Below are 27,868 nucleotides of genomic sequence, written 5' to 3' on the forward strand. Positions count from 1 at the left end.
TATCCTCGACAAGCACCAGTAATTGGCTCATGCCAATTAATAAATCACAGGTGTGTCGTAAGCAGGCACCCATGCACCTGTGGATCACAGCAGCCATACTCAAAACAATTGCCATAAACAAATGGACTACACCACGGTAGTAACTAGGCTCGGTGACGGCATACACGCAAAACACACACAAACCACCTGCACCCAGTCTAGTAAAGGCAGCAGCCTACAGGCTGCAGTGGCGGGTCACACAAGTGCCCCGTCACTTAAGGACACATGGATTTTTATTAGAGTAACAGCTAATTCATTTATAGGAATGTATTTTTTTTTTATTTAATTAGGCGCAAAATGTAATACAACACATTTCTTGGTTTTATATCTCAGTCAGTGCATACATTCAGACACTAATACAACATTTTTAGGCTTTAACATTTTTTTTGGTTTTGTTTAATCAGAAAACTGTGTGAAAGTATAGTGGTCCAGACTAACCGTACAAAAGTATCTCTTAGAGAAGGATGTTCTGGGAAACACCTTGGAACCTTACGGTACAGATTAAGGTTTAATTTATGAATGGTGTAGCATTAAGAAAGCTTTCGGGAAACCCACCCCAGACCCAGCCTTTCTTCTCCCTCAGTCCCTGACCATGTTTCAATTCAGCGTGCAAAGAAGAGCGTGACATGGGAGTGAATCTTCTCTCCTGTCCAATCCAATTCCCGCTAAAATACTCCTGTCCTGTCCCAATAACGGAAGAATGAATCCAGTCCTATCCCGTTCCCATGTTGTGTTTTTTTAGGGGGGGGGGGGGGGTCTCTGATACCCACTTGTCCCTGTCACCCTGTCAGTGGTGTACTTGATGAGTGCTTTACACGTCTTACAGACAGTGTATGGACCTTTAACACCGTCATTCTCGACTCTTAGGAACTTCTTTAGAAACTTTAGACTTGCCCGAAGGATCTGTCAGTGTGCGACATGGATCATTGTCCTTTACTCTGTGTTGCAACACTATCTTCCCCCAAACTGACTCTAAATCCATTGTTGGCATTTTTTGGTGGCTGCACCATGCGTTGCCACACACACCATGCACTGGTCATGCGGCAGCACCATGCGTTGCTGTACACTCCATGCACTGGTCAGGTGGCAGCACCATGCGTCGCCATACACTCCATGCACTGGTCAGGTGGCAGCCTGCAACCAACCAGCCACCAGCCACCACAGCAGACGGGACACAAGAGAGTTTATTCATATTAAAATCTTTATACATAAAAACTGACCTGATTCCTGTCCCGCCCGCTCCCGTTCCTGTCCTGTCCCAGTCACATGATGAATAGTGAAATTGACTCCCATCCCACAGGAATCTTGCTACACATAGGATTCCTGAAAACATTTCAGTCTTTAGTGCAAGTATGTCCCCTGGAACCAAAGTGATGTTTGAGAAGTACCTGCTACCCTCCCCCTTTTAGATGAAATAAAAAGAGACTTTTGCCCTGAGCAAAAGCCCACTTCAAAAGCTCTCTGATTCATCCTTTTCTGTATACGTTTTTCCTGAAAAGGTTGCAATTTCATAACCTTTTTCATAGAAAAGCCAGAACCCTTTTGTCTGTCCTGATTTTTTCCTTTCCATCCCAGGAGCCATCCTTTTGGTTTCCTCTTGAACCGTTACGCTGAGGCACGTGACTAACATGCTTGATGGCCCAGTCCCACTCCGAGCCACCATGTCACGGATGAGAAGGTTGCAAAATCAAACATGACTGCCGTTACTATAGTAACACATGGGTCTATCATCATGGCATGGAGAAAGGAGAGTCCTTTGCCAACCCCAAAGTCGATTTTCACTGTGCATTGCATTTGAACGTGATTCCTCGATAGGCCGATCGCAGATGTGGCCAGTGTGAGCCGTCTTAATGCACTGTAAGTGCAGAGCTCAGAATAAGATGAAGCGTTAGTGAAATGCATCGCATCATGTGCTCCTCGCTCAGGCTGTGTGTTCAGCAATGCCCTAGAAGGATGCAGCTGCACAGCTTGCCCTGGTTTCTTCCTTACATTTTTAATCAACCATTTGCTCTGAAAGACAAGATTTTATTTATATATTTCGTTATTTTTGGTGCTTGACTCATTTTTTTCTAGGCCTGCTGTAATGTAGCTCATTGGGTTGAGAAGGGTGGTGAATTCAAAAGAGGACAAATCTCTTCTGAAAATAAAAAAAAGATAAGTACATCATCTAAAAACATAGCATCCATTAATTGTATTTTGTAAAATATTTCAAATAATAGTTTCAAACACTGAGAAAAAAAGAGAAGCTTGATTCCATACTGGCCACATTGGTTGTTAATTAGTATTCTTTTAATGTCATTGTTGTGTAGCCATGCCTGAGGTGTACCCCTGGCTTTACTGTGATAAGACGTGAAAGTGGGATGTCCGGGATGGAGGTGGGGATGAGGAGAGAGATGGAGCTGGAGCTGAGGAAGATGAATGGAGGGCTGAGATGAAAAGGGGGGTTGGTGGGGGGAGGTGGAGGGAAGGGAGGAGGAGGTGGAGGTGGTGGAGGAATACTCTGGAGCCTGGGTGTCTAATGGCTCACACAGGTTCATTCCACCCGCGTAGCTCAGGAGATTCACTGTGATGAATGACTCAATTTGAGCAGCTTCAATTAAGAGGGGAAACTTTGCATGCTGAATCGCAGGAGAGAGAGAGAGAGAGAGAGAGAGAGAGAGAGAGAGAGAGAGAGAGAGAGAGAAAAAAAAACACATAATGGCATGGGGAGGATGGAGCCACACCCCACCTCACACACATGCACACTCACGTGGACACACACATGCAAAGACACACACAAGACACAAGATTGCTCATATGCACTCACATCTGCACACATTTGCACAACAGTTGCACACATACAACACACATACAGACAGTCTCACACACACCCACACACACTTCCTTATCCCTAGCTGGCAGTAAAAGAGCGATATGTAATTTTCCGTCGTAAGTGTCAGTTTTACTCGAGGAGTCTTATCGAGAGCTCCAAGACAACACTGAAGTGTGCTCCACCAGGTGTCTCTGCTTCTCAAATATAATTTTTTTAGCGTACGTATGTTTGTGTGTGTGTGTGTGTGCGTGTGTGTGTATGTGTGTTTTAAATCGCAACAGAACATCTGGTACGGTACCATGCGGCCGTGTGTCTTCATTACGTTGACTCCAAACGAGTCGTTCTCATTGACAGCCACCAGACAATCTGCTCGTCACACACACACACACACACACACGCACACAGCCACCAGACAATCTGCTCGTCAAGCCCCCATTGTTGCGGCCTGACATTTGGACTCGCCGCCACCAGGGACTCTCTCGATGTGCGACAAACTTTGCAAAAACACGTCTTGTGAGTGCTCGAACAGCGAACGGCGACTTGTGTAAAAGACGACGCTCATACTTCCGTGCCCTCTGCTCCACTCTAGCTGATCTTTCAGAAGCGCCTGAGCAAGCTGGCCCGACAACGCAGAGGATGTACAGTATGTCGTCTCATCTTTTTTTGAGGAAGAGAAGGAAACAGAATGACAATTTGTCTGTGATGACTGCTGTACCAACCATGCAGCTGTCTATTAAAACTTCACTTTTGCATCCACTCTTATACTGAGAAAAAAGGCCTGTCAGTATTGTATGTTATTCATTCTGTTATAAGTAAGACATCCATAATTGTTATGTGTTCTAGCATGAAATCAATCATTGCTGGCATGCAATTCAAACTTTATCAATTGGATGTGATGGTCCATTGTCTTCATGCTATGTCATCAAGAGAAAGACAGATTTATGTTTCGCTCTAGTCATTTAAGAAACTACCAGTCAAATCCTGATAAACTTTAGAATAGAGCTGTTTTAACAGATCGGGCCCATATCAAGCTGGTCTGGAGATAATGGTTCAGTTTTATGGCAGTGAAATGACCATGAAAGTGCGTGGAGGGGATTTGACCAAAGCAAGTGCGAACGAGTCGCAGGTCCCTTCCTGTTTCAAAGAAAAGTGACAGCAACAAAATCCTGTGTGATTAGAAAAGTAAAGGGCCCATTGGATTCTCCAGTAAGAGCTTTATCTGCTGTGCGCAACAGTGGCAGGTTTGAGGACAGGCACTGGGTGCTAAGGGGGGATGTTGGGCTGTGGAGAGCACTCTGTTTTCACACTGTCGTGGAAGCGGCACCGATGATGACACCCCCTAAGTGTGTTTGATGCGCTGTGTCTGTGGGCAAACGTTGATAATTACAAAATAAATAAATGAAACACGGCAAATTATTCATGTTTTTCTTTTTTTCCTCGCCTGTGCATGCACAGTCAGAGATATGCACTCTCCAGCACACATATACATACACAAACACAAACACCTACAAGCACAAACATGCATACACATACACACTTGATAGATACAGCAGACATGTAAACAGGCAGGGGGGCCTGCAAGGGATGGGAGTGCGCTGCAAGGCGAGGTTGAGAACTCTGTCTGCAGCAGAGCATGTTATTGAGCTCTCTCATGTTCACCTGTCAGGAGTAAATGGGCCTTTTCTGCAGGCACTTCAGCCCCGCTCAGGTGTGACTGCAGCATTAACTTCTGCCGGAGACAGAGGACTTACAAGAGAGACCCGCCTCAGGCCTCCCCAGAGGAGTGCAGCCTCCTGCTCTCCCAGTGGAGCACAGGAGGCAGGGGGGGCGGGGGGCGGGTGGAAGGGTGCAGGTGGGCCATCTGCGCCTGCAGATACCAGTTCACCAGGGAGTTAGGCTTTTTTTTTTTTTGTATGGACTATAGGATGCATCAAGGTAATGGGGACGTAATCATATCAAGGCCATGGATCATATCAGCCACGAAATTATTGTCTAATCTAATAATGAGCGTTTAATGCCTTCCCTGCGCTCACATACTGTAGTTGGTCAAATTAATTAATGAGGGGCGTATGCACACCATAGTGGAATGTGTGTGTGTGTGTGTGTGTGTGAGGGTTTATATGTGTGCGTGTGTGTGTGTGTGTGTGTGTGTGTGTCTGAGTGTGTGAGTGAGTGAAGGATGAGAGCGCCTAATTCACAAAAGTGCCCTAATGAGCAAGGATTAGCAAGGCTGTGCATTTACTGCTGGGCCCAATCCATAACATTGGACTGAATTGTTGGGACCATGGATGCTTGTCATGTTGAATGAAATCTCGTTAGCACAAGCCAGGCTTATTCAGCTTAAAACTTGCTGCACTTAATCAATTAAGGGCCATGCTTAAAGGTAGTCACGCTAGTACATGTTGGGGGGAGGGACACAGAAGTGTATGGAAGGAAGTGTATTTCAGTGTTTAATTTGTGTTATCTTTAGACAATAAAGGGAATAAATTAGGGTGAGAATTAGTTAAGGGGCTGCATGGCATATAGTATATTATTCATGGAGCATGTTTAGTTTCTTGGGGGTTTTAGACCACAGTGGGATGAATGTAGATGAATGGGTATAATTTAACTGTTTGCATCAGTTCCTCCAGTTTGAATATGGATTAATGTTAATAAATAAATGAACATGGGTGGAATCTCAAAGGGTGTTTTATTATGTATTGTGTTATTCATTATTTTTCTCCATTACTGACTTCGGCAACTCTGTATTTGTTTTGGTTGGACACCTAATAGTCTTTCTCTATGGGTTGTGGGGAGAAAAAGGTTCTTATGGTCCCTCCGTCCGATGAGCGATGAGCACCATTGTGGCGTGGCCTGTGCGTCCTGTTGTTGATTTAAGAGAAATGCTCAAATCCATTCATGGTAGGAATGGTGTTTGGAAGTCTCTCTCTCTCTCTCTCTCTCTCTATATATTTCTGTGTGTGTGTGTTGTGGACATAAACTGTCATTTTCTGAGTACAATGTGAATTTCTACTTCTTGCAGATATATTTGTAAACATACTCATTTATATAATATACATATATCTTTTGTTTTCCTTGTAATCTCCTATATTCTGCATCATGTCAGGGGGGGATTCTGTGTTTGGTATCATGTATCGGCTGTGTATAATAACTTCATGAATGTTAAGGCTCACGGTGACAAAACGACAGTAAGTTCTCCTCTTCAGGAGAGGACAAGGAACACTCTGTCTGTAAAATTTGGCCAGCTCTTCTCCAATGTTACCGTCAAATCTGGCATATAAAATACAGATAATTATGTCATTGAGATATTTGTTGTTCTCCATTCTAAGAATAATTTCCAAATCTACAGTGTGTGTGTGTGTGTGTGTGTGTGTTAGTAGGAAACTGTAGGCCAATCAGGGCAGAATTTGTTTATTTACTTATTTATTTATTATTTATGGTACATTTATTTATTTAGTGTGCGTGTTTTTGTTTTTATATATGCTTGTGGCGTATACGCGATGGACTAGGTCTCTCTGAGTCCCAAGCTGACTTTAAAACAAGGCTTCAAATTCAGTGGCACAACCCTCACAGGTGCACATTTTTTTCTTGTTTTTGTTTTCTGTTTTTTTTTCCACCTCCATTTTGCTACTTCAGCAGCATTGTTGGGTGCTTCCTCTAGCGCTGCCCTTACTTGACACTTCTATTTTTCTGCCAGAGTTGGCAAATTACTCCGCATCACAGCTCAGCTGCCGAGTTCATGTTTCACCTTCCTCATGCGGTGACAAGAAAGAGAGCGCGAGAAGTGAGATGAATGTTTGTGTCTGCCGTCAGCGACTGTCCCGGGGCAAGAGCCCGACTCAGGGCACAGCGGGGTGGCAGAAGGGAGTTGTGTGTGTTGGTGTGTGTGTGTGTGTGTGTGTGTGTGTGTGTGTGTGTGTGTGTGTGTGTGTGTGTGTGTGTGTGTGTGTGTGTGTGTGTGTGTGTGTGTGTGTGTGTGTGTGTGTGTTGGTTTGCAAGGCATGTGCCAATGTGTGTGTGCATCATCTGTGTTGGTGTGTCAGTGCTAATTCAAACTAGCATCATCCCTTGTGATATTGAGAGAGGACGCTAACGCGTGGCAACAGCTGTGGCAGTTCTGGCAGCTCTTTAGCACACAACGCTAATCAGGCTTGCTAATATTCCGCCGCTAATCTGCGGGGAAGGTGTGCTGTCGGTTCAAAGCCATCTGACCAATCGCTGCGCTCTCAGATGGGCTGATTCTTGTCTGGGAGAAAGCATCCAGTCAGACAGGCAGGCAGCAGGCTTTTTGCTGTATGGGAAACACGCTCTTCCTCTCAAAACACATCAAATCTGTTTGACAGTTTGGTCTTTTATCCACGCGTTATGCAATGCCTCTGTGTTCTGCTCTGTGTGCTTTGGAACACTGCATCAGTATTTCAGTACCGTATATCCACATCGGCGTTTTTTTCATCAGGGAAGAACACTGAATGTGTTTTACTAAGAACTATCATTGTTCAACAGATCTTGGGACTGGGGTTATTTGCAGCACAATAAACGTAGTTACCCACACATTTTAAGCATTCAAAGGGAAGCAAACATGAAAGATGTGGAAAATGTCCTTTTTTTTGCTTGACTATGCTTGCAAACAGTTTTACCCAAACAAAAAGTCTCGTTGTGTTCTGAACGAGATTTGATGTGTTCTGCTGGGTGTGTTGGCATATAGGGTCATGAGAGGCCACATTGTCAGTGCTGTACAAATCCCTTTGGCTTGAGAGAGTTTGGCAGTCTGCATTCGGCAAGGCCACATTTTAAAACTACTGAATTTTGGATGAACCCCAAATGGAGGAGAAATAATCATATTTGCACTCTGTTCCAAAGTTGTAATTAAACAGATGAGAAAGGGCATTGATCATCCCTTGCTTTGGCCGTCAGGCCGTGACTGTACTTTAGACCGACACAAAAATTAAATCTGGTGCTCACAATGTTGTTAAATCAGAGTTTTGTTTCTAAAATGAGTTGCACTGGGAACTAACTTAACCTTTCTTTCTTGCCATTTCTCCCCCAACCTCTTCTGTCCCCCCCCCCCCCCGTCCTCTCTATCCTTTCTCTCTCCTGTCTGGCCTGTCTCTATGCATCTGTCAATGTCTTTGTCTCTCCGTTTCTCTCCTGTGTCATTCCATCGGACCTTCTCCTCTTAACCTTGACTTTCTACTTCCATCTTCTCCCCATTCTCTCCCCCCCCCCTCCTCTCTCTCTGCCTTGCTTGGTCCATCTTCTCTTTCGCCTCTCTCACTTTCATTCCCTGTCACTCTCTCTCTTGATTTCCCTCACTCTGTTCTCTACTGTCACCCTGTCTGTCTGCCTTTCTCTCTACTGTCATTTCTCCACCATCTCCCTCTTTCTCTCCCTCCATCCCTTCCTCTCTCTATTCCCCCCCCCCCCCCCCTTTTCTCTCTCTCTCTCTATGCAGCATGTGAGCTGATGAACAGGGGGATCCTGGCTCTGGTCAGCTCTATCGGCTGCATGTCGGCAGGCTCACTCCAGTCCCTGGCTGACGCCATGCACATCCCGCACCTGTTCATCCAGCGGGCATCCGCCGGCACACCGCGCTCCAGCTGCCCGCCTACCAGCCGCGCGCCCAACGCCGACGACTACACGCTGTTTGTGCGGCCGCACGTCTACCTGAACGACGTCATCCTGCGCGTGGTCACCGAGTACACCTGGCAGAAGTTCATCATCTTCTATGACCAGCAGTTTGGTGAGAAACGGGAGAAGGAGGAGGAGGAGGAGGAGGAGAGGGGCTGGAGGGGGAGATTCGCTTGCCGTGAGGTCTTTGGGAGGTCTTTGGGAGGTCACTGAGAGGAGCGATGAGAGATTTTGGCATTTTTGTACTGGCAGCATAACAGAATTAGCAACCAGAAAGATGACATCTGTGTGTGTGTGTTTGTGTGTGTGAACATATGTGTGAAAGAGGCAGAGACAGACACAAAAAGAAAGGCTGGGAGGAAAAGAGAGGCAGAAATAATGAGTCAGAGGGAGTGTGTTTGTGTTTGAGAGGGAGCAACAGCCATTTGGAGGAGAAAAACAAAAAATAAGGCAATGGACTGACAGGAAGAGGGGGGGGGGTGATGATGATGTGTGTGTGTGTGTGTGTGTGTGTGTGTGTGTGTGTGTGTGTGTGTGTGTGTGTGTGTGTGTATGATTCCAAAACATGAAAGCTAGAGGCGGACAAAAAAACAAAGTGGAAGGGTGGGTGGGTGGTGTGTGTGAGAGATTGTGTGTGTGTGCAGTACATGAAAGCTACAGTCAGAAACAGATAGGCTGTGTGTGTGTATGTGTGTGTGAGACAGAGGGGAGGGAACAGTGGATATCCTCTTGGCAGTCCCTGTGGAGACTATGGCTCACTGCTGCAGGTTAAGAGCAGAAGGGCTGCAGGATAAGTAAGCATGTGTCCCCAAAGGGATGTGTGTGTGTGTGTGTGTGTATGTGTGTCTGTGTGTCTGTGTGTCTGTGTGTGTTTGTGTTTGTGTGTGTGTGTGTGTGTGTGTGTGTGTGTGTGTGTGTGTGTGTGTGTGTGTGTGTGTGTGTGTGTGTGTGTGTGTGTGTGTGTGTGTTATCAGCTGCGCGTGTGTGACAGCCGCTGCAGTGTGACACTAATGAAGCTCCTGAGAGAGAGGGGCACAGAGACAGACAGACCGACAGAGGCCGACCGAGGGAATGAGAGAAATGAAGGCAGGCAGAGAGAGAGATGGAGTGAAAGAAAGAGGGAGAGGTAGAGTGAGAGAAAGAGAGAGGGAGGGAAGGAGAGAGAGAGAGAGAGAGAGAGAGAGAGAGAGAGAGAGAGAGAGAGTCTTCTCTATCCCCCATGTCTTGCCTTGAGCTCTGTCTGACCACTGATTCAGAAGATAGATCTCTCAGGCTTTAACACTGCCACAGGTCTTTCAGAAGCAAAACTGTTCTCCCCAATTGCCTTAGTCATGCTTTTTTATATAATTTCTGAAAATACCTTTTTTTCCCTGTGATAGTCAAATTGATTCACATGGATAAATTGATTTCTGTGTTCTCCTCTTCCTCAATTTTAAGGTCTACTACTGGTATCCACAGAGCAGAGATTAGGACATTTTGTTTTCGTGCCTCGTGGATATAAGGGCATTACCATTCCAGCCATTTATAAATCAAGCGTATTAACTGCTAACTGAGAAGTGCACCTAATTTGACAACGCTCCCAATGGTGTATTACATCCTTCCCATAATGCTGATGTTGCACTTCCTCAGGGGAAATCATATGGAAATGCTCCCACCGTGTCACTGGCTGCTAGTCATTCCAAGAGTGTGAGGGCTGAGGGGCGCCTGGCTGCAGGCCTTGTAGGCTGTGGATGTGGCTTTGGCAGAACGGGACATGTCTGAACACGCAGACAGCAGAGAGGACATGGGGAGTGGAAAGGGAGGCGGGAGCGGGGGGGGTGGTTGTGGGCTGGGGGTTCTCTTTTACCTGCAGTCATGGTTTTCCTTGAAGGTCCACCCATGAAAATGCAGCCTCAGTGGCATTAAACTTTTCAATGAGACAGTCAGTGCCCAGAGAGAGAGAGAGAGAGAGAGAGAGAGAGACACACTCATTTCACTGAGCTGAGAATGATTATGGCCAGAGAAAATGGCTGTGTCTGGAGGCCAGTACTTTCATTTACTCTCTCTCTCTCTCTCTCTCTCTCTCTCTCTCTCTCTCTCTCTCAAACACACACTCACACACACACACACACTCACACACACACACACACACATATATATGCAACCACACACGCACACAAAGGAACAGACACACACATTCATCGATACACACAGTGGAGGACACACAGAATATGTATGGTGCTGTCCGTGGTGCTGAGGAGGGTCAGCTCTGTATTCCAAAGGCCTGTTACTGACTAAGTGTCAGTAATTCAGCAAATTGCCTGCACAACATCTGTAACTACAGAAAACAAGTAAAGCATTAGTTCAGGCAGACCTCAGCATGCAGCCCATTACCAGGCGCATCAGCTTTTCAGACGTGATGTTTTCTGAAACAGTGCAGCCTGTTAGCTTTCAGCCTGTTGAGGATTGATTGCAAAACACCCATTTATCCTCTCTTCTCTTATGGTCTCTTCGACTTTTTCCCTGGCTCTCTTTTGTAAGGCCCCAGGCTCAGGTTCTCACCACTCGGCAGCCATTTTGGTAACACCTCCGGGCAGCTATTTCAGGCAAACAAGATGAGGCTCCTATCTAAATGAATGGGCAGAGATCCATAATTCCACATAGGATGGTCAAACAGACATTAAAAGCACATCACATGAATCCGCTTTTAACCACTTTTAACCCCTAACCACTCAAATAAGGCTAAAAATGACTTTATTTTTTCATGTTGACTTGGTCACTGTGCATGTACCAAAGGTCATAGTCAGGCTATTGCTATGGTAATGGTGGAAATAAACAGAACACACCAGATGTGCTGCTTCTTAAAATGTGGCTCTTTATAATACAGTAACCTTAAGTTACAAATCTGCCATCTTCCAGTGTTACAGAATCCCCCCCTGATTCCCCATACATTTTCCTGTCAGTGATTTGTCTTCTCCCTGATAATGTCTGTGTGCCGTCTTCGGTAAGCTCTACGCTGACAGCCAGCTAAACTCTTCCTACAAATCACGACTCTGAAGATGTACGTAGTCCACAGGTTTAATGATAATAGATAGGAAGTGTAAAACTGAAATTTACAAAAGACATAGACAAATCAATTCTAGCATAAACATATAGTCATTGCATACAGTTACGATAGGTTAAATAAACATATATTGTATCTCACAAAATTCACAACAAAGGATAAAACATACCAACGATGCCTTGTTAAGGTCCAGATGTATGCAGGTTAGCTGTAGATAACACGAACATTAAATAATACGCTTGAATTGGCTGAACTGATTAGTTCGTTTGTCTTATTTATAGTTATATAAGGGTCACGCGAATTGACAGTTAAGGCTTAGTTCGTACAATGACAACTTGAAATGAAAACACTTATTGAAGCGCACGAACCACAACGGAAACACAATAGAATGTTAAACATTGTGACAAAACATCTTTTCTTTGCACCTCCCAACCAGACACACCGTAACAAAACAGTCTGTGTCAAACACCTTGAGACCATGTGCATTTTAATGGAATAACTTTAGTGTGCTGTATAGTATAGTATAATTGTGTGGTATTTATTATGCTTGAATTATTACTGGTAAATTAATTAAATTAAATTTGCTAAAATTAAATAAATAAATTAGCTGTTGTTGCTCAGTTGGTTCCTGTGCTTTACTGTCAACTATAATTAATTTTATTGTCAAAACATTATATTGTATAAATATAAATATCATTACCAGTACAGGTTACATTCCATTCTACTAGTGTTGCAGGATGTTCCACTGAAAACTATTGTATTGGGCCCCCTGCAATAACCAAATTAATCACTACATGACAAGTCTAGCATTGACTGACAAAAGCTTTTAGACAGCAAAAGGCATTTTTGCAACAAAAAAAAAAGAAAGTATTTTAAGAAAGAGAACGTCCACTTCTTTTGATAAAGTGAAATTGGTTCTGTCAAGGTCATGCCAGTCTGTTTACATTAAATCTGAGAAGCAGAGAAAAGATCAAAGACAATGTCAGTCTGTCTGTTGTCACTCCGCTGTACCGTGGAGGACTTTGAGATCTGTCTCTCCGGATCCACCTGTGTCTACTGCCACTGCTTACTTCACATTCCAGTAGAGGCCCCTATTCGCCAGTCTGTGTGCAGCCCTGAGGTATTATATTGGCTTCCACTGAATCTGCAACACCTGGGAGAGGAGATTTCCCCTACAGAAGTCTCCATTCTCAAGTCTTCTTCAACACAGACTCTTAAGATCTGTTCAAGGTTCACTCTCAGTCTCTCTCTATCTACCCCACTCTATCTTTCTTCCTGCCTCTCTCTCTCTCTCTCTCACACTCTCTCTCTCTCTCTCTCTCTCTCTCTCATGAAGGCTCCCAGACAGATTTATTGTGTATGTCAGGTGTGTGTAGTGTGTGTCTGTATGAAAGTGTTTATGTGTATGTGTTTCAGTCAGTATGACTATCTGTGTGTGTGTGTGTGTGTGTGTGTGTGTGTGTGTGTGTGTGTGTGTGTGTGTGTGTGTGTGTGTGTGTGTGTGTGTGTGTGTGTGTGTGTTCATACTTTCTTTATGCCCTCTATGAGGTGCTGTGAAGCATAGTATAAGAATTACTATGCTTCACAGCTGCAGTCACTCAAGGAATGATGGGAGACACAGCAAACTGCGCCAGGCATTTGAACTCCGGTTCACTACCCCCCCCCCCCCTCTTTTTTTAAAGACACACACCCATCTTGCTCGAAATAATAATTTTTTACCGTCTCACTATCTCTATCTTTTTTGTACTATCTCACTTCCTATAATGATTCCAAATGGGCAAGCAATAGCACAGGACCACAGCATTCATACTGTGGGGAATGTTGTTAAAGGCTGAAAGCTAAGGCGTACATTTTTGTACACTGTTCCCCCAAAAAAGCTGCGGCGCTCCACTGCATTGCAGAGTGCCCGCTTCGGTATCCATGAGCGACGCACCAGCCAGCTGTCAGCGCTGCGCGAAGTCAATTTAGCAGAGTTTCAGAATTTGTCTCGGCGAAGACACCACGTTGAGATCTAGCACCCCGCTCGTCGCCCGGATGCAGTCAGCGCTCCAGTGACAGTTTTGCAATAATAAGAAGGAGGAAACTCCCTACAAATGTGTCCCCACTCCTCCCTGTCTCTCTTCTGGAATGAATCACTGGAGCCAATCGTCAAATACCACACCAGTCCAAGTACCACACCAGTCCGCCTCCCCATGTGTGGGGCCGCCTCATGTGCCAGTGTCCTTGACGCCCATCCATGCCCAATTTGGAGGAGGACTGACGTGATATCACCTGTTGGGATTGTTTCATTCTTCTCTCCCACACACACACACTCTTTCTCTCTCTCTCTCTCTCTCTCTCTCCCCCTCCCTCCCTCCCTCCCTCCCTCTCTATCCTTATCTGCTGGAGATGCGGTAATTTAACACTTCTTCCTGGAACAATGTGTCTTAGCACAATTAACACAGTTAACAGTTACGGCTGGAACAATTGTGTGTTCACACTTTAAAGCCTTAATGGCGTAAGATGAGGCAGGAAGCACCCTCTCATAGTCACAGCTGGGGGGGAGGAGGAGGAGACAGAGGGGAGCCATGCCGATGCTAATGATAATGAAGATGCTAATGCTGATTGTAATTACATATGTGAGTTCTCCAGCAGGGCTAAAAAGTGCCCCATTTGTTTGTTGGCACCAGTGTTGTCGAATTGTGTGTGTGTGTGTGTGTGTGTGTGTGTGTGTGTGTTCGTTTTCGATTTTACTGATCATCCCTAGGTCACACTCCCACACCCCGTCCATTGTGCGTTCAGTGCTCAGCGATAACTCAACACCAGGGGGTTAGTGGCAGCCTGATCACCAGGATCATTATTGTCACGGTTTATAGAGCTACAGACACTCCGTAATTAGGACCACACATTCAAGCCAATGGCTCCCTCTCTCGCCGTTTTCATTTTAACCCCCCCATGCCCCGTCAACCCCCACCGCCCCGCTTGTAAACGTCCATCAGGCCCAGCTGCTGCCGCCCATCCTGGGCTGAGACCATTGGGGATTGTGGCCCGGGGTGCGTCCCACAGTGAACCCAGCCAAGCTGCTGTGTGCGTGGAGAGAGGCTCTCTTTATGGGGAATGAGACAGGGCCGCTATAAGACATCCACGCAGCAGCGTCTCCCCATTTCTTTAAGTGGGAGCTGCAGCGCAGATGGAGGTGATGACTGCGCTGCAAAACATGACAACATTAGACTGATCTCACCACCCCCACACACACGTAGACAGCACACACACACACACACATTCTCACAGACATACACACACACACTCTGACAGACATACACACACAAATAAACACACACACACACACACACACAGACATACAGTATACTCACAAATGCTCTCACACAAGTTCCTACACACCTTACAGTATGTAGAGTGAACAGACCCCCCCCCCCCATCTCCTCTCTTCTCCCCTGCTCAGCAGAGCTCCACTGGCAGCTCTTCAGCGAGGGTTGCTAGGGGCACTGACCCATCTAATTAATCCTAAGGGAATAAAACGAAGAGAAGAAATATCCTCCAGTCTCTCTCTCTCTCTCTCTCTCTCTCTCTTTCTCTCTCTCTCTCTCCATCCTCAACCCCTCCACCCACTCCCACCCACACACATGTAGACTCCCACAGTGGCTTCACTCCACCCAGGCCTAATGCAGTGCAACGGGTCGTCTCTCTTGAAAGCCACCCTCAGCCGTACTTTCTGTCACGCCTGCAGGGGGAACCTTGTACCTCCGGCTGGTGCAGACCCTCACAGTGTCCCATCCTCCCATCAACACTTTGAAGTGTGTGTTTGTGTGTGTGCGTGCGTGTGTGTCTGTGTGCGTGTGCATGTGTGTGTGTGGTGTCAAGGACTCCCAGTCCCCCTTCTATCTTCTACCCTCTCCGTTGCAGACTGGAGTTGATGTAGCCATTGCTGTTAAGGGGGGGTGTGCGGAGCGGAGTCAGATAGCTCCCTGCCAGTGATTCATGTTTTATTTAGCTCCGCTCCAGGATGGCACCCCTCCACCCTAACGCTGGTGACAAATGCACTACACCCTGTCTCGCTCAGCTTCGCAGCAGGCAAAAAATGCAAATGTTTCGCCATAGCGCTACCTTCCCCAGCCACCATCTTCCTCAGTGACAACCCCCCTTTGAGACTGAATGGTTACTTACTGCACCCACTCATCTCCTCTCCTTGACACTGTGGTCTTAATTGATGGCCAGGAGAGTGGGTCATTATTCTCTTTTATAAGTCGTAATATTTCAAGTGCGGGGTTTACGATAGCAAGGTGACACAGCGTTGATTAGCTGTGGTATGTACCGGGAATCATCGTCTCATCAGCACAAAGGACATTGGCTGTACGCAGATAAAAAGGAGAAAGCTTCTAATCGGGCTTGTGTTTCTCATTCTCATTCAGATATCCGTGGGATTGAGGACTTCCTGGACCAGTCTTCGCAGCAGGGCATGGACGTGTCGCTGCAGAAGGTGGAGACCAACATCAACATGATGATCACCAGTATGTTCCGCACCATGCGGATGGAGGAGCTGCACCGCTACCGGGACACGCTGCGCCGCGCCGTGCTCTTCATGAGCCCCACCACCGCCAAGGCCTTCATCACCGAGGTACAGATGCATTACACACACACACACACACACACACACACACACACACACACACACACACACACACACAAATATACACACACAGACGAATGGGCACGCACGCACACAAACAAACAGGCACACACATACAAATATACACACACAGACAAACAGACACACACACGCACACAGACAAAGACACACACAGACAAACAGACACACACGCGCACACAGACAAAGACACACACAGACATACACAGCTGCATGCTTAGACACACATACGCACACACATGTGCCTCCTTACGCATACACACACTTACATGCCAGTGCTTACACACTCTCAAACACAATGCCCACACCCACACATACTGGCCTATGGTCACATACACACCCACAGACACACACACAGGCAGGCTGGACCATGATGTGCCAAGTGCTGTTCTACTGCCAAGACTGAACTCTCACCAGACCTACAGCACATGTATGTTAACATACATAGACAGACACACAAGCAGGCCGTTATACACACATACACAGAGGTGTGTATTGTGCCAAGTGGGGGTGTTTATGGCTCCTATCTCTGCCAAGGCTTTTGTAACACAGGACACCGTGCACACACACACACACACACACACACACACACACACACACACATACACACACACACACACACAGAGACACACACTCTCACTTAAACATGCAAGAAGAGGTCCAACACACACATGCATACTTACATGTATGACATGCCAAGTGGTGCTGTTCTTTACTCTCACCTCTGCCAAAGGCTATCATGGCAGAGGATACAGTATATGCAGACACATACACACACACACACACATTGATGCACCCACTGGGACATGTTGCAGTGCTGCCTTGCTGTTTGTGCGATTGTCGTACCACTGCCAAGGTTCATCACAAATTTACATAAGAACACCTGTGATGGCACACACACACACACACACACACACACACACACACACACACACACACACACACACACACACACACACACACACACACACACACACATTTCTAATGAGCAATTCTCACAGCATCCATTCATTTAAACCAGTCACTCACACCTGCCCACCTCTCCCTGTTAACCTTCTTCATGGAGGCATGCTTCAGTTGAGCTCTGTGATTTACTTTCCTGTAATAACATTAGCTTGCACAGTTACATAAGTAACTGATGTGCTAAATTAGATTGCGTGTGTGTGTGTGTGTGTGTGTGTGTTTTGTACATGTTGCTGTTTGGCTGGATTACATATAACAGTTTTAGTCCCATATGTGCATCAGCAAAGAGCAGATGTGTCGTTTGCACTCACCAAAGCAGCTTGACTTTTCACATAAACAACTGAAGTTGCAACTAGATAATACGGTTTTTTCTCTGAGGTCCACATCACATTCATTCAATCCCGAGGTTAAAGTCGAGTTCATTTAATCCTGTCAAGTGTCGTAATGGAAAACACATTGAAGGGAGGAGCTTCAAGAATTTATTTCAAGACTGTAATTGATAACAATATCTTGGAATTATACCAAGGAATATTGCTTAATCTTGTGTAGAATTCTCATTTTCTTTTAATTAAAGATATCCACAGAAAAAGGCAATCAAAATCCAATTTTAGCCCAGCACGAAATGGGAGCAGTCCATCAAAGGGGAGTGATGTTGGCAGAGGGGGTGTCACAGCAGGGTCAGGATTGTGACCTTGGCTCTTGCTCCTCTTCCATTCCCAAATCTCTCTCCTATCCAAGCAGCCTACAGACCGAGATATTTCAGAGACGTGCCACACGCGCTAACTGTTTAGCCACTTAATACCAGTGGCTTTGATAAATGTAAATGCTCTCGGGGAAGGCATTGTTTATTCATGAACTAGTCTGCAGTTTGTCCCTAATGACACTACAGGACTTGATGGCTTCGGATCGAAATGCCTGATGTTAACCTCCGCGTGTGTGTTTGAAAAATATGTGCGCCGCTCACAAACAATACTTTGCGCTAATGTGAGCGTAGACGAGAGTGAGTCGGAACGATGGCTTAGTGTTTTTTTGTCCGTTTCTTCATCTGTTGTTGTTGTTTTTCTCTATAGACTCGTTTGAGTCTACTCTCCCACACAGCAGGAAAGGCCATTAAACATCTGTCGGCTCTACGAGACGGTGAACGTGCAATCTCCTAGTGCCGCGTGAAAAACCCCACAAGTGTTTCAGACGGCGCGGGCAGAAACGCATAAAAAAACGGCTTATTCGATTATCTGGGTTATTTAATCCTCTCATTTGCCTGCTGGTTGTCTGGCGTCTCGGTGGAGAATGGGTATAGGTAGTGGTTCTGTTCAGTCTGTTCACCTCATCACACTCAAGCAGGTTATGAATGGTGAACCATCAGCTGCCATTTTTAATCCTTTTGTTGAGGCATTAGTGTTTGTTGATTGTGGTTAATGTGTTTTTAACGGTTTGAAGAGAACGTAAAGGGTTTTTTTTATAAATCGCAGTCTTTTCCTGTGTATTGGTCTTGGTCCATTACTATTTTGTCTCAAGTGTGTAAACATTTCACAATACTCTTACTCTTTGATGAGGAATTTGTCAAACAGAGATTTTTTTGCAGTCCCGTTTCTTTCACAGCCTGAAATGAACTCTGCTGCCAGAGTCTTTTTTAATCATATTTTCCAATTTCCAACACATGCCAGTGGTATTTAAATGCTGTGTCATATTTTCATTTGCTAAGTTAATTATGTGTTTCCTTCTCAAATATTCATCACTCTGCTGATACCACACTGCATCTTTTTATAAAATTAGGAAAAGACACGCTGACGTTTTCTATTACCCAAAGGTTTCTTCCCAAAAGTGTTGTTTCCTGAAGGCTTGTTTGCTCATGCATGAGTGGTTCGGTTTTAATAACATTGATAAACATCACAGCAGCAGTTTCAACATTTTAGGGATGTGGAATGACATTTTATTGTTCTGATAAAATCATATTTATTTACCTTGGAGAGCACAAGCGAGACACACTAATGAGTCTAGCTGTGTAGCTTATAGATACAGTTATTTTACCAAATCATAGCTCTAGTAGAATATGAAATATATTATATAAAAAAGAAATATATAAGTTCAGTGAAAGTTAAGCCTGTAATGGATTGTTTGTACTGAACTCGCTTCTCAGTTTGAAGAGATGTATGAATTCTGAGGGTACATCTCGTCTGCTGCTCAGGTAGCTGTGTGCTCCTCAAGCTGTAGGTTAGCGTTTAGTAAACGTACTCAGTCTGAAGGTAAGTTGCTGGCAAGAGCAAACCCTGCATCTCATACATACAGATTTCGACAGCTCCTTGCCAATATTCCCCATTTGCAGGTTATATTTAAAAGCATATGTTCTACAAATCAACCATGCTCTGTTAAGCGTTCAGTTGTTCAGAGCGAGGACAGCTGCAGCTCTGTAGAAAATCTCCAGAACTGGGAGTGATTTGAGAGAGAGAGAGAGAGAGAGAGATAGATAGAGTTTGAAAGTGAGAGAGAATTATAGAGAGGTAGAGAGAACTAAAGAGCGATTGAGTGATTGGACAGTCCACAAACGATTATTCGGTTATTCGTGGCTGGCCGTAAGTCTACAGTAAATGGAAAATGTATCGGGAAAGTAGCACAACCATATCAGGTTTAGTGTGGCTGGGGAAAGAAAGTCTGGCTCCCATAGTTGCACAATTCACAACACTCTCTCAATGTTTCTGTTTCTTAATTGTATTAAATAATTTTACCATGATTCTATAATGTTGTTATTTTCTCCTGAATTGGAAACATAAGGCCTACCTCACTCCACAATTAAATACCAAAGTATATAGCATCTCCACAAATTTACAATATAATCATTTGAAGTGTTGCTTTCCATGTTGTGTCATAAGTTCCAATGAACAGAATAACCAAATAGGGATACTAGTATTGGAATAGTTATGCTGCAAATGGTTATCCGGATATTCGATTATCAGTACACTCCCCTAGTAGAGAAAGTGATTGGTGATAGAGCAGTGGCGGCGCCAGAGATTTTTTGCTGCAGGTGCTATGGGGGTGCTCGGCGTTTTACCGAGGGTGCTATGAAATTAGGGTGATAGCATACGTGTCACATGGTTCTCTACTACAACACCTCCCCACCATATCGTCATATCTGTTTACATGTTTGCTCTCTGAAGCGTCTTTGTGGTCCATGAAAAGCGCCATACAAATCGATCGTAGGTCTATTATTATTATCATTAGGCTGCTTCCGACGGACGCGCACATAGCCGTGTTCCTCTGCGACGGTCACTGACAAAATGCATGCAGCATCAGCATGTTATAGATTCCGCAATCCCAAATACTTCACTTACTTCATTGGGGGTTAAAGTTGGCGCCAGATGACCACCAGGTCACCACTACCATGTCTGACAAATTAAACTAAACATAAATAGTTCAATACATTCTAAACTAAAGGGGGCAAATTAGAATAGCAGATAGAATTAACTAAAACAGTCAAAGAGTCAGAAATGCTTTCAAAAAGTATATATTATTTCAGGTCACAATCAATAAAAACATAGAAGCTTATGTATAACTGGCTAGCACAGACAGACTGCTCGTCCTAGGCTAGAAGCTCTGATTTTTTAAGGCGGATCCCGAAAAATCCCAAAAAGAGACCGCATTCATTAATGTTACACATCTAACAAGACCGTTCCACCTTAAATCTTAAACGGTGTAAAGATGCAGGCCCCTTTTAAAAGGGAATGAAACAAAACAGTAGGCACTCAAAACCACAATAATCAGAGCTAGATCATTGTATCATTGTACAATACAACTCGTAAAGAACAGGCAAAAATGCAAACAAAACTATGCTGGAAAAGCAAAATCCGGGCAACCCAGCAGACCAGGTGTAGCACGGCTAGCACCCTCAGTAGAGGTGTATGATTGATCTCTTTGACCACGACGTTCCTCTTCTTCTAAATCAGATTCAGATACCCCTTGCATTTCTTCTTCTTCTTCAACGTCACATGATTCTTCTACTCGTAGAATTTTGGGTATCAAAAACCGATCCATTATTGTGAATTTGTTGATACTACCGCTTGACTTTGACAGTGCACTAGCTCTCTTTCTCCTTCAATCGCCAGGAAACGTCAACGTTCACGCATGCGACGTGTCTTGCGCGTCGTGCTACGTGAACAATCTGTTCATTTCAATCTGTTATTATTTTCTTTTGTGATTGAAATATTATTATCACACAAGAAATTAAATTAAGAACGCAGAATTAAATTAATAACAATAATAAATAAACCATTATTTTCTTGGGGGTGCTATGGCTAATCCAGGGGGAGCTATAGCACCCCCTAGCCCCCCCCTGGCGCCGCCCCTGTGATAGAGAGAGAGAGGCCGAGGGAGAATCACCAGTGACTGTACCAGCAGCACAGAGGCAGGCTGTCGTAGCGGGCAAGAGAAGCCTGTAGAGAGAGTGGAGCGAGGGTCTGGGGTGGGCAGAGAGTGAGATGTTGCCGCAGCGCTGGAAGTGAAGTGGAGTGTAACGCCAGCAGCATGTCTGTGTGGCCGTGGCATCTGTAGAAGCCGCCCCATCGAGTGAAACACGCCTACAGCCATGACTCTGTCAGAGATTTGCCAGGAGCCAGTGGAGAGACTGACAGAAGTGTTGGCATCATATTAGCAGAAATTATACATGATAAAATGTAGGACAAGATACACACACACACAGACATAAGTAGCGTATGCAAACATACATATACACATACATATATAGGCTTTATACTACAGTAAAAAAAAAAGGAGTAGAAAAAAATCAAAAGAGTAGATAGAGGTCGAAGCAGTTCCAGTGCAATACTGAGGGTGACTGGATGTCAGTCTGATGTCTCTCTGCAGCTGTCCTTACATAGATTCTCCTCTTTCTTGGTAAAATGAATATACATTATTTTTGTTGGTGGTGACGGTTGGGTGCAGTTGTGTGTTGCTGGTAGGTGGTGTGTTTTAGGTGCTGTCGAGGCAGACACTTCTGTTTCTCATCAGGCCACCTTTCTGTCTGTGAATCAGAGCTGCCCGCCTTGACAGCCAGCCAGGCAGGCTGGTCACTTCAGCTCAAGGTAACCACGTGTGTGACTGATGGCACTGTCTGTGTGCTCACCTTCCGCAGCAAACCACCTCCTCCCTCACCCCTCACCGTTCCCCTCTCACTCTCCTCCTCTCATCTTCTCTCTCACCTCTGCCCCGCTCCCACGAGCCCTACTCCCACACAGTCCTCAGACAACTCGCTCTCTCTCTCTCCATCTCTCTCTCTTTTTCTCTCTCTCCATCTCTCTCTTTCTCTCTCTCTTTCTTTCTTTCTTTCTCTTGGTCTCTGCCTTGTCCTTTTCATTCCACTCCAAGGTCACTGAGTGGCAGAGTCCAAGACAAACACAGCAGGGTGAGCACCTCATCAGTGACGCCTGGCTCCCTGAGAGCTGTGAGACCACCAGAGAAAATACCAGCAGATGGAGCAGAGTGGTCATCGTGCGTGTGTGTGTGTGTGTGTGTGTGTGTGTGTGTTGGGTAGTTAGAGCAGTGCATAATTATCAGAAACGACACTGACCAGTGAGTCACCTGGAGCATGAGTTTATATAATGACTTTTAAGGTCGAGTTCTTAAGAGGCGACTCGCCTTGCTCACTTGTGAAAATGAGACAGGGCCTTTGTGCCTCGAAGCAACAGAGCATGTCTGACAACGTGACAAAGAGCGTGCCAATTTAGTATGTTTTTATTTCGCGTAGTCAAGTTGCGCTTTATATTTGATATATGCACGGTGCCTGTGAGTGGAGTGGCAGTAAGGGAAGGTGACAGCTGAGCACTGAGTGCAGTTTAATCCCCTTTCCGCTGATTGGCATGCGCTCCAGGAAACTTTTCTGCTGCTCAAACAAATTCTACTGCGTGACGAGGCAAGGGAAACTGCAGGTCTTTTTTTATTTTTTATGGGACATGGCATAGTGGAGATGACTTTTTCGTTTCTTTGCTTCAGGTTCACTATGCTCACCCCCAAATAGTGGGAGAAGCTTCTCTAGTGAAAGTGGAGGAAGAGGAACTGTCATATGTATCGCAGAAAGACACACAAAAAAGGTTATGATGTCACCTCCTTGGTTGTCTGTGAATTTTCCTCACAGACATCGCCTGCGGCTCTCATTCAAGAAGTTGTCGTGTTGTCAGTTGTCAGCGAACATGGTGCTATCTCCACATCTCATGCGTTCCACATGCAGAGACACCCCACCCCGCTCAGAGCCTCAGCGTCATCCATCTACTGAATGCTCCACAGATCGATCATAGACTGTGGTAACAACACACACACACACACACACACACACACACACACACACACACACACACACACACACACACACACACACACACACACACACTCTCTCAAGCCCACAAGATGTAATAGTTGCAGCCCACAACCCTGCCACAACAAGCCACTTCCTTGATGACAAGTTGGACATTACGTGGATAATTAGCGTGCTCTGTGCACTTTTGTCTGTTTTCAATTACAAATTCCACTCCACCCTCATCATTGTCTTCTATTTTTCAATTCAAACTCATTTTTTCAGGATGCAAAAAAGAGCATTTTTTGTTTATATGCTGACGTACACAGACAATTCCCTCAGCGAGAGCTGATTTGTGTCATGGGCGCAGAGAGAGAATGGAGGGGAGAAAAAAAGTCTTTGGCAAATGGACAATAAAATGTACAGTGGCTTTTAGATTAGAGGCAGCCATCGGATGAAGAATGGAACTGCACTGGGTGCTATTTTGAAATGTTTTTTTGTGTCTCTCCCCATTCATGCACTTCACTTAAATGGAACTTCAGCGTGTAAGATGTATTGAATGTGAAATTGGAAATGTCTTGCGGGAGGGGAGTGGTTGACCAGAGTAAGTGCTCTTTGCATGGTAACTGCATTAATTCCTTTTACTTGGGCTGCCTTGATACAGATTGAAACACTGGCTCTTTCTGCAACTCTGCTGGCCGTGGAGAGAATGCATTTTTGCACGTACAATCATGACTTTTTTGGCCCATAGGTTTTTTTTTTACGAATCTGTAACTGCAATACCTATTCTATTTTTCTTGTATGCTTCTTCAGCTTCTTATAAAGGATCAGAATGCTACTCCTCTGTTGTGTGTGCATGGGACTCGATGTTAGTGGGTGTCTTGTTATCAGTGGAAATGCACCGTGTGTTCACTTTGATATCTAGCATCTGAAGATCAATTCAATCAGAAGATCTATTTGCTTCTAAAAATGGTGGTGCAAGTAAGTGTTAAACGTACAGTGTCCTCTTTTGAGGCGAGTGAAAGCCTGAAAAACCTCATTTTGATGTGTTTTATGATTGCGTGTGTGTATATGTGAGTTTTTTCTGTGTCTGTATCTGTGTGTGTGTGAAGGGGTGTGTGCGCAGACGTATACCCATATAGCATTTTGTATGTGCGTGCGTGTGTGTGTGCGTACGTGCGCACAAGTGTGCATGGATGTGTGTCTGTACGCGCACATGCATTTATTCATTATAACTTTTCAAATTCCTCCTGTAGCCTGGGCTTGTGAATAGTGACACAGACATGGCGTTGGCAGATAAGACTCCAGTGTGTGTGGATTACGCCACTAATCCTCTCCCAGTGCGCTCCTCTGTTACGCATGCACAGAGACTCTGGCAGGGTCACACACCAGGTCACACCGACACCGCCATCATCCCGCAACTCGGAGGACTGCGGCTGCAGACGTGAACAGGGCACATCGCCGCGCAGCCCCTGGGGTTGACAATGCTGGCAGAGATACGACAGCAAGAAGAAGCTTCGTCACGCTCCTGGGTTAGGGTTAGAGGATGATGCAGAGTTTGAAAGCTGTTTTTTTTTTGTCTGATAACCTGCAACGTGTAGCATAGAGGAAGACAGTGGAACTCTCAGTAAGACATCTGATAGTGTCTGTAAGAGAAGAACTCAGCCAGTGGTTACCAGTTCGAGCATGCAAGAATTATATCTCGTCTGCCTATGCAGTAGAGATACGGGTTGACACTGTGTCACATGGCAGAGCAGGTGGAAAAGGTCCACACTCTTGCTGCACCCATGATGTGTAGAATGTCTCACTATTCCCCGTAGTTCAAGGGCTGTGCTAACAAAGAGCACCCTTATCCTCACTCGTAATGTTAAACGTAATGTTAAACAAACCAGTTTGGTCTAGGGACAAAAGCCAGGGTTGACAAGTCAGCACTGTCCAGTAGAGCACTGAGCATTATGGTAAATAAGCAAACTACGCCATATGTTTCCGTAAGTGCATGGCCGTGGCAGTGCGCTTAGTGCCGCTAATGAACGGGAAGGCTGAGCAGCATAAAGCAGCGTAAGTGTTATGGTACACGTCTTGAAGATGTCTTAGCCCAGCCGAAGGTCAGCTTCATGCCCACTAAAGCCAATTTCACAGTAGAGAGGAGCTGACACAATGGAGCAGAGGTCAGCCTTTTAATTCAGTGCAGTAGGGACTCCCAGATATTGAGAAGGCGCTGCTGGATAGCAGGGAAGGGGCTGGACTTTGGAAGGAGTGTTGCCGGTGGGCACAAATGCACCAAAAGGCTGTGAAATCCGGCCAAAAGAACAGAGAAAGAACTGGAACTGGAAAAATCTCTGTCGATGTTTTAATTGTTGATCAAAGAGGAGCAGACTCTTTTTTTTGTTTGTCAGCATTCTGAAATCCAGCCTGTTGTTTGTTGTCAGACCTAATAGGGAACGACAATCATCACCACCACAAGCATTGCAGTGATAGATGAGAGGGATTTCCTTGTGCAGATCAAACGGCCAATACCCCAGTGGTTTCCGCCGCTGCCTCTGGCCTTCCCCCATCACCAAGACTTGCCTCGGGGGCAGCTCTGTACAAATCTCCTGTAATTATGCTCTTATGCTCCATGCTGTATGGAAGCGTGCAGAAGGGGGGGGGGGGGGGGGGGTGGAGATCACGGCAAAGGCCAAGGGGAACTGACCAGTGGCAAGACAGATCTGCTGTGTCAGCTACATGACTTGAACAACGTGAGTGACTTTGTCACGTCCTTCTGTCGAAAGACGAGAGATCAATACATGCCTGGAACATGGGTTTGGGTCCAGAGCAGCACGAGAGCAGGGCTGTTCTGCTTGCTTGAGCTTGTGCTTGTGCTTGTGCTTGTGCTTGCCCTTGGGGGCGCTGAGCTGCTCCCACTGTCTTTATGGCGCCGGTAAATCAGTGACGCATTACAGCCGCTATATTGGCCCAATTAGACTGGCACTTTGAGGGTAATTATGATGTAGAATTACGATGCATGCCGCATAAACCCCTGTGCCCGTGAAGAACATGGGCACGAGTGTCAGTCAGCCAGGAGGCCTGTACTCACACCTGCACGCACACAAATACAGGCACACATACAGAGAAGGTACCGACCCACAGGAAGCATGCACACTCATATTATATCACATAAGCATACGTTTACCACATACAAGATAACATAAACACACACGCATAGATACAAACAGAACAGCATACACAACACATACAGTACAAATAGTAAGTGTTATTCTTAGATGCATACAGACAAACAGCATAAAGCTACAGTAACAATAAACACACATACACATACACACACGGACGCACACAGATATAAACGTCCTTCTGTGTGTAGCTGGTGGCATGGCTGCTCCGTCAGGTCTAGGCTCGGGGACGGTGAGATGATGTGATTGGGCACGTCTCCTCTCATGCACTCCACTGCCCCTCAGATTAAAGACACAGCTGAAGAGGTTTCCATGGGGATGGCTGGCACACAGGAGACGGCACTGCAGTGGTCCGCTAAACGTCCACCACTGGTAGATGAAAGGGTACTGACTGCAGGAGTTACTGTTTGTAACAGTGGAGTTTGGTTGAAAGGTTTCCAAACTGTGGTACCAAAAGTGTGCATGTGAATTACACTTCTGTGTCTGTGTGTCTGTGTGTCTGTGTGTCTGTGTGTGTGTGTGTGTGTGTGTGTGTGTGTGTGTGTGTGTGTGTGTGTGTGTGTGTGTGTGTGTGTGTGTGTGTGTGTGTGTGTGTGTGTGTGTGTGTGCATGTGAATTACATGTGTATATGTGTGTTAGTTACTGTGTGCTAACTGAGGGGCTGCTATAGGAGACACTGCACCACGACACCCAACAGGAGTGCATGATACATCTTGTGTGTTTATCGCAGCGTGCAGAGAGGAAGTGCTCAAACGGTGTGTGTGACGGTCCGTCTCCTGACAGTCCCACACACAGAGAGGATGAATTAAACATGATGGAGGGTGCACCGTGAGTGAGGTGGCTGACATTAAACCAAAATGGCAAATGTGACACCCGGCAGTTATGATGTATTAAAGTGCTCACGCTCGAACAAGTGTGAGCTAAATACATAACGTGCCGTAGAGGCATGTTCCCGCTCTATACAAAAAAACATTACCTCTCCCAGTGTCTCCAGAGAAGGAGATGAAGGGACACGGATGGTTTCTCACGAGTGAGTTCAAGGAGTAGTTGTGTGAGTTTCTCTGTCAGGTTTGCCACTCCATGGTACGTGAACACTGTCATGGAGTCGGATTGTTCATTGTCTAGTTCTGCGCTTCTCAACAGTTTGCGTTTTATTTAATTTTTCAAACTTGGAGACTGCTGCTACGGAACACCTTTCTGACGAAATAATTCTCTCCTCGACCGAAGAAGCCATTTCCTGAGGACGTAACCTTTTTGGGAGGGCTTATTTTTGGCAAAAAAAAAATTATCC

General features: G+C 45.5%; 1 protein-coding gene across 1 annotated transcript in view; it reads left to right on the forward strand.

The window, feature by feature from the left end:
- Positions 1–27,868, forward strand: part of grid2 (glutamate receptor, ionotropic, delta 2) — a 287,411-nt gene that overhangs the window by 152,085 nt on the left and 107,458 nt on the right. Inside the window, exons 3-4 of the mRNA XM_012830589.3 lie at positions 8,304–8,591; positions 15,932–16,137. Coding sequence (XP_012686043.2) covers positions 8,304–8,591; positions 15,932–16,137 — 494 coding nt within the window. The remainder of the gene's footprint in view (positions 1–8,303; positions 8,592–15,931; positions 16,138–27,868) is intronic.

This window comes from Clupea harengus, chromosome 7 (genome assembly GCF_900700415.2).
Source record: "Clupea harengus chromosome 7, Ch_v2.0.2, whole genome shotgun sequence".
NCBI lineage: Eukaryota > Metazoa > Chordata > Actinopteri > Clupeiformes > Clupeidae > Clupea > Clupea harengus.